This window comes from Pseudophryne corroboree, chromosome 9 (assembly GCF_028390025.1).
Source record: "Pseudophryne corroboree isolate aPseCor3 chromosome 9, aPseCor3.hap2, whole genome shotgun sequence".
NCBI classification, from domain to species: Eukaryota; Metazoa; Chordata; class Amphibia; order Anura; family Myobatrachidae; genus Pseudophryne; species Pseudophryne corroboree.
The window spans coordinates 217,819,530-217,832,697 of record NC_086452.1 but is presented as its reverse complement, the minus strand read 5'-3'; the positions used below and the strand labels follow the sequence as shown (position 1 = coordinate 217,832,697).

The window sequence follows — 13,168 nt, the reverse complement described above, 5'->3', positions numbered from 1 at the left end:
CTACACACACACACACATATATATATATATATATATATATATATATATATATATATATACACATACATACACACACACATACATATACACGGGTGGTCTTCAGTATGCCGGCGGTCGGGCTCCCGGCGACCAGCATACCGGCGCCGGGAGCCTGACCGCCGGCATACCGACACTTATTCTCCCTCGTGGGGGTCCACGACCCCCCTGGAGGGAGAATAGAATAGTGTGGCGCGCGTAGCGTGGCGAGCGCAGCGAGCCCGCAAGGGGCTCATTTGCGCTCGCCACACTGTTGGTAAGCCGGCGGCCGGCCTCCCGGCGCCGGTATGCTGGCCGCCGGGAGATTGTAGTGAACCCATATACACAGCATATTAAACATGCATACATATATATATATATATACACACACACACACACACACACACACACACACACACACACACACACACACACACATACAGTACACATATATATACACATGTATATATATATATCATATATGTGTGTGTGTGTTTATATGTATGTATGTATATACATGTGTATATATGTAGGCACATGGATATATATGTACTATAATTAAAATAAAGTAAACTTTTATTGCACTTGCAAGTGCCACCAGGAAGACAGCAGGCTGCAGAGGACGCTAGACAGTCATTAATAATACTCATGCAGCTATAAAAAAAAAAATATATGTGGAGGGGGGTTTCTGGGTACTCTGAACCCCCCCCCACCCACCCCCCCTCCCTGGGTGCGCCACTGCCAGCCAATCATATAGTGTGGAATCTCTTTATTTTCATCAGTTTGAAAAATGATAGGAGTTGACTGGTTAGAGCACCATTCAACTGATGTAACAAGTGATAACAAGTATATCACTAGTTGTTGATCCTGCGTCTAAATATGCTGCTAGTAGGAGGCGGAGCCTTCTTAAATATTGCCCATAGTGTTATTAACTTGATGCTATGTTTTAGTATGTATTCTAGGTTGAAATGTTCTATAATACAAAAACAAAGTTTTTAAACGTAGGCTTCTCATAAATAATGACAAGAAGTATTACAGACAGTGCAGGTTATATGACAGATTTGGGCTGGCAGCCGTATGCTCAGACTAGTTATAGGAAGAGAAGGCTGAGGCTGCTACTGCTACTGTGTGTTGCTATGCAGCCTGTTGCTAGGAGTAGGGGAGTGTGTGCTGATAAAGAAGGTGTGCGCCCCCTGCACAATGCGTTTTAAATAAATCTCCCTCCTCCCATTGGCTGTGTAGGGATGGGTCCGTCTGTAGCTCGTGCATTGGGTGGGCCGTTTCGCTGCTTAGTGCTGCTATTGGCTGCTGATGATATTAGGGCGTGTCTCACTGAGCCGTTGGACCTATCACTCCACACTCACTGGAGTTTGAATTCTGTACAGTACTGTAGTTGTGTTGCTGAGTGCTGGCTGGTGTCTCTGTGTACATACAGTACCCTGCTGCTGGGACAGTAACCCCGAGCGCCCGGACCTGGGGCAGGAGCCGGCTGGAACATGCTGTCCATCTCCCCTCCGGCACTGACCGGACAGCAACAGACGCCGCATGAGGAGACCCCGGTGCTCTCTCTCACACACTTCTCCCGGCCGCCCTTCCTCAGCTTTGGCTGTGTGAGGCCGGGCTCGGCTCGCAGCGCTGTGCTCTTGTTGCAGAATCCTTCGGCAGACCCGGCCCAGGTGACGGTGCAGAAGCTGCCGAGGAATCGCGGCTTCAGCGTCCCGGAGACTGAGATCCTCGTACCGGTGAGACTCTGCCTACTGACCCTATGTGTTCCTTCTGCCTCTCCTGCATATGCCCCAACACGTACCTGTCACCCACTGCTGCACATGCCCTCTGCTGGGAGGGGGAGTAGTTCTGCCTACTGCCCCTATGTGTTCCTCCTGCATATGCCCCAACACGTTCCTGTCACCCACTGCTGCAAATGCACTCTGCTGGGAGGGCATCTCTGGCTACTGCTCTTTACTTACATTGTACTCATTACACCCACCTGCTGCTATTGCCCCAAGTCTTACTAGTGGGTCACACTATGTTCGACCTATTACTGCAGGGTCACACTACATCTGCTCGACCCCACGAGGCTGAAGTTAGCTTCTTATTCACTTCTTATTCGAGCTCCAGCTTCTTATTCAGATCATTCAGTTTTGCAAGGGTTGATGAGCAGGGCCGGCTCTAGGCATGTTCGAATAGAGCGGGCGCGCAGGGCGCCACCCTTAATGGGCGCCGCGCGCTGGCGCCGCCATATTCGAACATGGAGCCGGCCCTGCTCTGCAGCATCGTGTGACTTGAGTGCGCTATACGCGCTGAGCGGCGCCGGTGTCTAACGTCAGACGCCGGCACCGCACAGTGCACTCAAGCGCCTTGGAGGCTTCCTGGCCGCCAGCAGACCCGGACCTGCACTGCCGCACCCGGACAGCAGTACTCCTCCCCCTCCAACGCCGCAGGTATTTGGGGGGGGCGGCTGAGTGAATCATTTATGGATGGCACTGTGGGGGCATTTATCTGGCACTGTGGGGGCGTTTATCTGGCACTGTGGGGACATTTATCTGGCACTGTGGCACTGGGGGCATTTATCTGGCACTGTGGGGACATTTATCTGGCACTGGCACTGGGGGCATTTATCTGGCAGTGTGGGGGCATTTATCTGGCAGTGTGGGGGCATTTATCTGGCAGTGTGGGGGCATTTATCTGGCAGTGTGGGGACATTTATCTGGCACTGGGGGCATTTATCTGGCACTGTGGGGACATTTATCTGGCACTGTGGCTGTGGGGGCATTTATGTGGCACTGGGGGCATTTATGTGGCACTGTGGGGGCATTTATGTAGCACTGTGGGGACATTTATCTGGCACTGTGGGGGCATTTATCTAGCACTGTGGGGGCTTTTCTGTATCTACATATCTGGCACTGTGTGGCCATTTATGTATCTGGCATTGCTGGCGGGCATGTCATGTGTAGCTGGCACGGCTGGGGAGCATATCATGTAGTGTTCCCGCTAGGCGTCTGTGGCTAGGCAAAGTGTCTAACGCGCTCTGCCTGGCGCAAAGTGTCTAACGCGCTCTGCCTGGTGCAAAGTGTCTAACGCGCTCTGCCTGGCGCAAAGTGTCTAACGCGCTCTGCCTGGCGCAAAGTGTCTAACGCGCTCTGCCTGGCGCAAAGTGTCTAACGCGCTCTGCCTGGCGCAAAGTGTCTAACGCGCTCTGCCTGGCGCAAAGTGTCTAACGCGCTCTGCCTGGTGCAGTGTGTATTAACTGCACTACTGTGTGGTATAATGCGAATTGCCACTATAATGTGGCCACGCACCTTCCCCACGAAGCAACGCCCCTAAATTTTTGCTGCGCGCCTTCGGCGCGCACTGTCCATGCTTTACCGTGTAGGTAGATGAGCACCAAGCATTACAGTATGTACATCATTTTGCCCTCCTAACTTAAAAATGTGCCCTTCCTACCCTAAAAAGTGAACACTATCGTGTAGCTGGCACTGCTGGGGGGCATATTGTGTGTAGCTGGCACTGCTGGGGGGCATATCATGTCTATCTGGCACTGCACATTGTGTATCTGCCACTATACTGGAGACATTATGTGTATCTGACACTATACTGGAGACATTGTGTGTAAGGAACACTACTGTGGCTGTTATGTGTAAGGCTGCTAATTGTGTGCGTAGAGGGGGTGTGAAAACATATTTCTCTAACGTCCTAGTGGATGCTGGGAACTCCGTAAGGACCATGGGGAATAGCGGGCTCCGAAGGAGGCTGGGCACTCTAGAAAGATCTTAGACTACCTGGTGTGCACTGGCTCCTCCCACTATGACCCTCCTCCAAGCCTCAGTTAGATTTCGTGCCCGGCCGAGGTTGGATGCACACTAGGGGCTCTCCTGAGCTCTTAGAAAGTTATAGTCTTAGAATTTGTTCTTTTCAGTGAGACCTGCTGGCAACAGGCTCACTGCAGCGAGGGACTAAGGGGAGAAGAAGCGAACTCGCCTGCTTGCAGCCGGATTGGGCTTCTTAGGCTACTGGACACCATTAGCTCCAGAGGGATCGACCGCAGGCCCAGCCTTGATGTTCGGTCCCGGAGCCGCGCCGCCGTCCCCCTTACAGAGCCAGAAGCAAGAAGATGGTCCGGAAAATCGGCGGCATGAAGACTCAGTCTTCACCAAGGTAGCGCACAGCACTGCAGCTGTGCGCCATTGCTCCTCTCACACACTTCATACTCCGGTCACTGAGGGTGCAGGGCGCTGGGGGGGGGCGCCCTGAGGCAGCAATAAAAACACCTTGGCTGGCAAAAATACCTCAATATATAGCCCCAGGGGCTATATATGAGGTAAATACCCCTGCCAGAAGTCCATAAAAAACGGGAGAATAGGCCGCGAAAAAGGGGCGGAGCCTATCTCCTCAGCACACTGGCGCCATTTTCCCTCACAGCTCCGTTGGAGGGAAGCTCCCTGGCTCTCCCCTGCAGTCTACAAGGGTTAAAAAAAAAGAGAGAGGGGGCACTAAATTTAGGCGCAGTATACATTATATATATAGATATAAAGCTATAGGGGACATAACTCAGTTAGTCCCTGCAGTATATAGCGCTCTGGTGTGTGCTGGCATACTCTCACTCTGTCCCCCCAAAGGGCTTTTGTGGGTCCTGTCCTCGTTTAGAGCATTCCCTGTGTGTCTGCGGTGTGTCGGTACGGCTGTGTCGACATGTTGAATGAGGAGGCTTATATGGTGACGGAACAGAGGCCGATATATGTGATGTCGCCCCCTGTGGGGCCGACACCAGAGTGGATAGAGAGGTAAAAGGTATTAACCGACAGTGTCAACTCCTTACATAAAAGGGTGGATGACGTAACAGCTGTGGGACAGCCGGCTTCGCAGCCCGCGCCTGCCCAGGCGTCTCAAAGGCCATCAGGGGCTCAAAAACGCCCGCTCTCTCAGATGGCAGACACAGATGTCGACACGGAGTCTGACTCCAGTGTCGACAAGGTGGAGACATATACACAATCCAATCCGTGACTTGATCCCGGCAATAAAAAATGTGTTATACATTTCTGACTTTAACCTCTATAAATGGGTTTTAGGTTTGGGGAGAAAAAACAGGCAGTGTTTTGTTCCCCCATCAGATGAATAAATGAAGTGTGTGAAAACCGTGGGTTCCCCCGTTAAGAAACTGGTAATTTATAAAAAGTACTGATGGCGTACCCTTTCCCGCCAGGAGGATAAGTTACGCTGGGAGATATCCCCTAGGGTGGATAAGGCGCTCACACGTTTGTCAAAAAAGGTGGCACTGCCGTCTTAGGATACGGCCACTTTAATAGGTACCTGTTGATAAAAAACAGGAGGCTATCCTGAAGTCTGTATTTACACACTCAGGTACTAGACTGAGACCTGCAGATAGTGCTGCTGCAGCGTGGTTGGTGACCCTGTCAAACAGGGATAATAGTTGGCAAACATAAAAACATATTAAAGACGTTGTCTTATATATGGGGGATGCACAGAGGGATATTTTGCCGGCTGGCATCCAAAATAAATGTAATGTCCATTCTGTCAGGAGGGTATTAGAGACCTGTCCCTGGACAGGTGATGCTGACTTAAAAAGCGCATAGAGAGCCTTATAAGGGTGAGGAATTATTTGGGGATGGTCTCTGGGACCTCGTATCCACAGCAACTGCTGGGAAGAAATAATTTTGCCTCAGGTTTCCTCACAGAAAAAGGTACAGTCCTTTCGGCTTCAGAAAAGCAAGCGGGTCAAATGGCGCTTCCTTTCTGTACAGAGACAAGGGTAGAGGGAAAAAGCTGCACCAGTCAGCCTGTTCCCAGAATCAAGATTCTTCCCCCGCCTCCTGTGAGTACACACCATGACGCGGGTGCTCCACAGGTGTAGCCAGGTACGGTGGGGGGCCGCCTCAAAAATTTCAGCAATTAGTGGGCTCGCTCACAGGTGGATCCCTGTTTCTTCCAAGTAGTATTTCAGGGGTACAAGCTGGAATTAGAGATGTCTCCCCCCAGCCGTTTCCTAAAATATGCCTTGCTGACAACTCCCTCAGGCAGGGAGGCTGTGCTAGAGGCAATTAATAAGCGGTATTCCCAGCAGGTAATACTCAAGGTGCCCCTACTTCAACAAGAACGGGGTTACTATTCCACACGGGTTGGGGTACCGAAACCGCATGGTTCGGTGTGACCCATTTTATATTTAAAATCCTTGAACATAAAAAAATTCAAGTTCAAGATGGAATCGCTCAGGGCGGTTATTGCAAGCCTGGACGAGGGGGATTACATGGTATCCCGGGACATCAAGGATGCTTACCTGCATGTCCCCATTTACCATCCTCGCCAGGAGTACCTCAGATTTGTGGTACAGGATTACCATTACCAAGTCCAGACACTGCCGTTTGGACTGTACATGGCACCGAGGGTGTTTTATCAAGGTAATGGCCGAAATGATGATACTCCTTCAAAAAAAAGGGAGTTGTAATTATCCCGTACTTGGACAATCTCGTTATAAGGGCGAGGTCCAAGGAGCAGTTGGTAGTCGGGGTAGCACTATTTTGGAAAGTGCTACAACAGCATAGGTGGATTCTAAACAGTCCAAAGTCACAGCTGGTTCCTATGACACGTCTACTGTTCCTGGGGATGGTTCTGGACATAAACCAGAAATAGTGTTTCTCCCGGAGGAGAAAGCCAAGGAGTTGTCATCTCTAGTCAGAGACCTCCTGAAACTAAAATAGGTAGCGGTGCATCATTGCACGCGAGTCCTGGGAAAAATGGTAGCTTCTTACGAAGCAATCCCATTAGGCAGGTTCCATACATGAACTTTTCAGAGGGACCTGTTGGACAAGTGGTCCGGATCGCATCTTCCGATGCATAGGCTGATAACCCTGTCTTCAAGGACCAGGGTATCTCTACTGTGGTGGCTGCAGAGTGCCCATCTTCAAGAGGGCCGCAGGTTCGGCATACAGGACTAGGTCCTAGTGACCATGGATTCCAGCCTTTGAGGCTGGGGGGCAGTCACATAGGGAAGAAACTTCCAGGGACTTTGGTCAAGTCAGGTTATTTCCCTACACATAAATATTCTGGATCTGAGGGTCATTTACAATGCCCTGAGGCCAGCAAGGCCTCTGCTTCAAAACCAGCCGGTACTGATCCAATCAGACAACATCACGGCAGTCGCCCATGTAATCAACAGGGCGGCACAAAAAGCAGGATGGCGATGGCAGAAGCCACAAGGATTTTCCGATAGGCGGAAAATCATGTGTTAGCACTGTCAGCAGTGTTCATTCCCGGAGTGGACAACTGGGAAGCAGATCTTCTCAACAGACACGACCTCCACCCGGGAGAATGGGGACTTCCTCCAGAAGTCTTCCAATAGGATTGTACACCATTGGGAAAGGCCACAGGTGGACATGATGGCGTCCCGCCTTAACAAAAAGCTATAAAAGATATTGCTCCAGGTCAAGGGACCCTCAGGCGATAGCTATGGACGCTCTGGTAACACCGTGGGTGTACCAGTCGGTTTAGGTGTTCTCCCCTCTGCCTCTCATACCAAAGGTACTGAGAATAATAAGAAGGCGAGGAGTAAGAACGATACTCGTGGATGGCCAAGAAGAGCTTGGTACCCAGAACTTCAAGAATTTATATCAGAGGCCCCATGGCCTCTGCCACTCAGTCAGGACCTGCGGCAGCAGGGGCCCTGTCTGTTCCAAGACTTACCGCGGCTGCGTTTGACGGCATGGCGGTTGAACGCCGGATCCTGAAGGAAAAGGGCATTCCGGAGGAAGTAATTCCTACGCTTACTAAAGCCAGGAAAGAGGTTACAGCAACTCATTATCACCGCATATGGCGAAAATATGTTGCATGGTGTGAGGCCGAAAGGGCCCCAACAGAGGAATTTCAACTAGGTCGATTTCTGCATTTCCTGCAAGCAGGAGTGACTATGGGCCTTAAATTGGGTTCCATTAAGGTACAGATCTCGGCTCTGTCGATTTTCTTTCAAAAAAGAACTAGCTTCAGTACCTGAAGTTCAGACATTTATAAAAGGAGTGCTGCATAGTCAGCCCCCGTTTGTGCCTCCTGTGGCACCTTGGGATCTCAACGTGGTGTTGAGTTTTCTTAAAATCACATTGGTTTGAACCACTAAAAACCGTGGATCTGAAATATCTCACATGGAAGGTGGTTATGTTATTGGCCTTGGCTTCTGCCAGGCGAGTATCAGAATTGGCGGCTTTGTCTTGTAAAAGCCCTTATTTGATTTTCCATATGGATAGGGCAGAATTGAGGACTCGTCCCCAGTTTCTCCCTAAGGTGGTGTCAGCGTTTCACCTGAACCAGCCTATTGTGGTGCCTGCGGCTACTAAGGATTTGGAGGACTCCAAGTTGCTAGACGTTGTCAGGGCCCTGAAAATATATGTTTCCAGGACGGCTGGAGTCAGAAAATCTGACTCGCTGTTTATCCTATATGCACCCAACAAGCTGGGTGCTCCTGCTTCTAAGCAGACTATTGCTCGTTGGATTTGTAGTACAATTCAGCTTGCACATACTGTGGCAGGCCTGCCACAGCCAAAATCTGTCAATGCCCATTCCACAAGGAAGGTGGGCTCATCTTGGGCGGCTGCCCGAGGGGTCTCGGCTTTACAACTTTGCCGAGCAGCTACTTGGTCAGGGGAAAACACGTTTGCAAAATTCTACAAATTTGATACCCTGACTGAGGAGGACCTGGAGTTCTCTCATTCGGTGCTGCAGAGTCATCCGCACTCTCCCGCCCGTTTGGGAGCTTTGGTATAATCCCCATGGTCCTTACGGAGTTCCCAGCATCCACTAGGACGTTAGAGAAAATAAGAATTTACTCACCGGTAATTCTATTTCTCGTAGTCCGTAGTGGATGCTGGGCGCCCATCCCAAGTGCGGTTTATCTGCATTACTTGTACATAGTTATTGTTAACTAAATCGGGTTATTGTTGAGCCATCTGTTGAGAGGCTCTATTGTTTCATACTGTTAACTGTGTTTCATATCACGAGTTGTACGGTGTGATTGGTGTGGCTGGTATGAGTCTTACCCGGGATTCAAAATCCTTCCTTATTGTGTACGCTCGTCCGGGCACAGTACCTAACTGAGGCTTGGAGGAGGGTCATAGTGGGAGGAGCCAGTGCACACCAGGTAGTCTAAGATCTTTCTAGAGTGCCCAGCCTCCTTCGGAGCCCGCTATTCCCCATGGTCCTTACGGAGTTCCCAGCATCCACTACGGACTACGAGAAATAGAATTACCGGTGAGTAAATTCTTATTTTATTTATAGTCTAATAATATGAAGTTATGAGGCCAAGCCCACTTTCCAAGAGGCCACGCCCACTTTTCCTGGAGCGCGCGCCTTCGGCAATCCCGCCGCAAGAACCTGTCTAACCACTGGCTCAATCGATACCCTCAGCTCCACCCGGGACCGCTCGTCTTAATTGCATACACGGTAACACCTCGGCCAGCTCTCATCCACGATTGCGGTGCAGCGTCCCTGCAATGTCTCCTGACATCAAGGTGCTGCAACCGCTCTGACGTGGACAGCAGTACGGCCACTTTCACTCTTTTTCCTACAGACGATACTTGATCTGCCCCTGTACACTCGCTCACCGTCCGCTGTATTGGTCCTGAGACCCTAATTCATGACGGGAAAACGGCTGTTATGGAGTGGTCAGGTCTGCTGTAACTAATGTCTATTCTCCCTCCAACTCCTTGTAACTGTTAATACTTTGGTACTTAGATTCGATACAATTATGTCAATCACCATATAAACACTGCAACAAGATTACAAGCAGGAACCTAGCTTTATTATGGTGTGATCCACACTAACTGTTTTCGAGTAAGATAGTTTAAACATTTTTACTGTGATTTAGCAGCTCTTTTTAACAGAGGTCGATAAATTGTGCAGACTTGTGTACTAAGGACCTTATCTTATGCTGCAATGTTATGGTGTGATGTCCTATAAATTCTCTATACTACCAGGCATAATAATTATTAATGCAATTTGTGCGAATCAATAGACCCAATTAAAGGTATTTCTCTATCGTCCTAGTGGATGCTGGGGTTCCTGAAAGGACCATGGGGAATAGCGGCTCCGCAGGAGACAGGGCACAAAAAGTAAAGCTTTAGGATCAGGTGGTGTGCACTGGCTCCTCCCCCTATGACCCTCCTCCAAGCCTCAGTTAGATTTTTGTGCCCGGCCGAGAAGGGTGCAATCTAGGTGGCTCTCCTAAAGAGCTGCTTAGAAAAGTTTAGCTTAGGTTTTTTATTTTACAGTGAGTCCTGCTGGCAACAGGATCACTGCAACGAGGGACTTAGGGGAGAAGAAGTGAACTCACCTGCGTGCAGGATGGATTGGCTTCTTTGGCTACTGGACATTAGCTCCAGAGGGACGATCACAGGTACAGCCTGGATGGTCACCGGAGCCTCGCCGCCGGCCCCCTTGCAGATGCTGAAAAGAGAAGAAGGTCCAGAATCGGCGGCAGAAGACTCCTCAGTCTTCTTAAGGTAGCGCACAGCACTGCAGCTGTGCGCCATTGCTCTCAGCACACTTCACACGGCAGTCACTGAGGGTGCAGGGCGCTGGGAGGGGGGCGCCCTGGGAGGCAATGTAAACCTATTTTTTGGCAAAAAATACCTCACATATAGCCTCCGGGGGCTATATGGAGATATTTAACCCCTGCCAGAATCCGTTGAAGAGCGGGAGACGAGCCCGCCGAAAAAGGGGCGGGGCCTATCTCCTCAGCACACAGCGCCATTTTCCCTCACAGAAAGGCTGGAGGGAAGGCTCCCAGGCTCTCCCCTGCACTGCACTACAGAAACAGGGTTAAAACCGAGAGGGGGGGCACTAATTTGGCGTTAGAAATATATAAAAAGATGCTATAAGGGAAAACACTTATATAAGGTTGTCCCTATATAATTATAGCGTTTTTTGGTGTGTGCTGGCAAACTCTCCCTCTGTCTCTCCAAAGGGCTAGTGGGTCCTGTCCTCTATCAGAGCATTCCCTGTGTGTGTGCTGTGTGTCGGTACGTGTGTGTCGACATGTATGAGGACGATGTTGGTGAGGAGGCGGAGCAATTGCCTGTAATGGTGATGTCACTCTCTAGGGAGTCGACACCGGAATGGATGGCTTATTTAGGGAATTACGTGATAATGTCAACACACTGCAAGGTCGGTTGACGACATGAGACGGCCGACAAACAATTAGTACCGGTCCAGACGTCTCAAAAACACCGTCAGGGGTTTTAAAACGCCCGTTTACCTTAGTCGGTCGACACAGACAGAGACACGGACACTGAATCCAGTGTCGACGGTGAATAAACAAACGTATTCCTTATTAGGGCCACACGTTAAGGGCAATGAAGGAGGTGTTACATATTTCTGATACTACAAGTACCACAAAAGAGGGTATTATGTGGGATGTGAAAAAACTACCTGTAGTTTTTCCTGAATCAGATAAATTAAATGAAGTGTGTGATGATGCGTGGGTTCCCCCCGATAGAAAATTATTGGCGGTATACCCTTTCCCGCCAGAAGTTAGGGCGCGTTGGGAAACACACCTTAGGGTGGATAAGGCGCTCACACGCTTATCAAAACAGGTGGCGGTACCGTCTATAGATAGGGCCGTCCTCAAGGAGCCAGCTGACAGGAGGCTGGAAAATATCATATAAAAGTATATACACACATACTGGTGTTATACTGCGACCAGCGATCGCCTCAGCCTGGATGTGCAGAGCTGGGGTGGCTTGGTCGGATTCCCTGACTAAAAATATTGATACCCTTGACAGGGACAGTATTTTATTGACTATAGAGCATTTAAAGGATGCATTTCTATATATGCGAGATGCACAGAGGGATATTTGCACTCTGGCATCAAGAGTAAGTGCGATGTCCATATCTGCCAGAAGATGTTTATGGACACGACAGTGGTCAGGTGATGCAGATTCCAAACGGCACAAAGGTGTATTGCCGTATAAAGGAAGAGGAGTTATTTGGGGTCGGTCCATCGGACCTGGTGGCCACGGCAACTGCTGGAAAATCCACCGTTTTTACCCTAAGTCACATCTCTGCAGAAAAAGACACCGTCTTTTCAGCCTCAGTCCTTTCGTCCCTATAAGAGTCATATTTGCCCAGGGATAGAGGAAAGTGAAGAAGACTGCAGCAGGCAGCCCATTCCCAGGAACAGAAGCCTTCCACCGCTTCTGCCAAGCTCTCAGCATGACGCTGGGACCGTACAGGACCCCTGGATCCTACAAGTAGTATCCCAGGGGTACAGATTGGAATGTCGAAACGTTTCCCCCTCGCAGGCTCCTGAAGTCTGCTTTACCAAGGTATCCCTCCGACAAGGAGGCAGTATGGGAAAAAATTCACAAGCTGTATTCCCAGCAGGTGATAATCAAATTACCCCTCCTACAACAAGGAAAGGGGTATTATTCCACACTATATTGTGGTACTGAAGCCAGAAGGCTAGGTGAGACCTATTCTAAATCTAAAAAAATTTGAACACTTACAAAGGTTCAAATCAAGATGGAGTCACTCGGAGCAGTGATAACGAACCAGGAAGAAGGGGACTATATAGTGTCCCGGGACATCAGGGATGCTTACCTCCATGTCCCAAATTTGCCCTTCTCACTAAGGGTACCTCAGGTTCGTGGTATAGAACTGTCACTGTCAGTTTCAGACGCTGCCGTTTGGATTGTCCACGGCACCCCGGGTCTTTACCAAGGTAATGGCCGAAATGATGATTCTTCTTCGAAGAAAAGGCGTCTTAATTACCCCTTACTTGGACGATCTCCTGATAAGGGCAAAGTCCAGGGAACAGTTGGAGGTCGGAGTAGCACTATCTCGGATACTGCTACAACAGCACGGATGGATTCTAAATATTCCAAAATCGCAGCTGATCCTGACGACACGTCTGCTGTGCCTAGGGATGATTCTGGACACAGTCCAGAAAAAGGTGTTTCTCCCGGAAGAGAAAGCCAGGGAGTTATCCGAGCTAGTCAAGAACCTCCTAAAACCAGGAAAAGTGTCAGTGCATCATTGCACAAGGGTCCTGGTAAAAATGGTGGCTTCCTACGAAGCAATTCCATTCGGCAGATTTCACGCAAGAACTTTTCAGTGGGATCTGCTGGACAAATGGTCCGGATCGCATCTTCAGATG

At 49.8% G+C, this 13,168-nt stretch overlaps 1 protein-coding gene across 1 annotated transcript in view; it reads left to right on the top strand.

The window, feature by feature from the left end:
- Window positions 1-1,296: 1,296 nt before the first annotated feature.
- Window positions 1,297-13,168, top strand: part of ASPM (assembly factor for spindle microtubules) — a 330,682-nt gene continuing 318,810 nt past the window's right edge. The window contains exon 1 of the mRNA XM_063940119.1: window positions 1,297-1,757. Coding sequence (XP_063796189.1) covers window positions 1,512-1,757 — 246 coding nt within the window. The 5' untranslated portion in view covers window positions 1,297-1,511. The remainder of the gene's footprint in view (window positions 1,758-13,168) is intronic.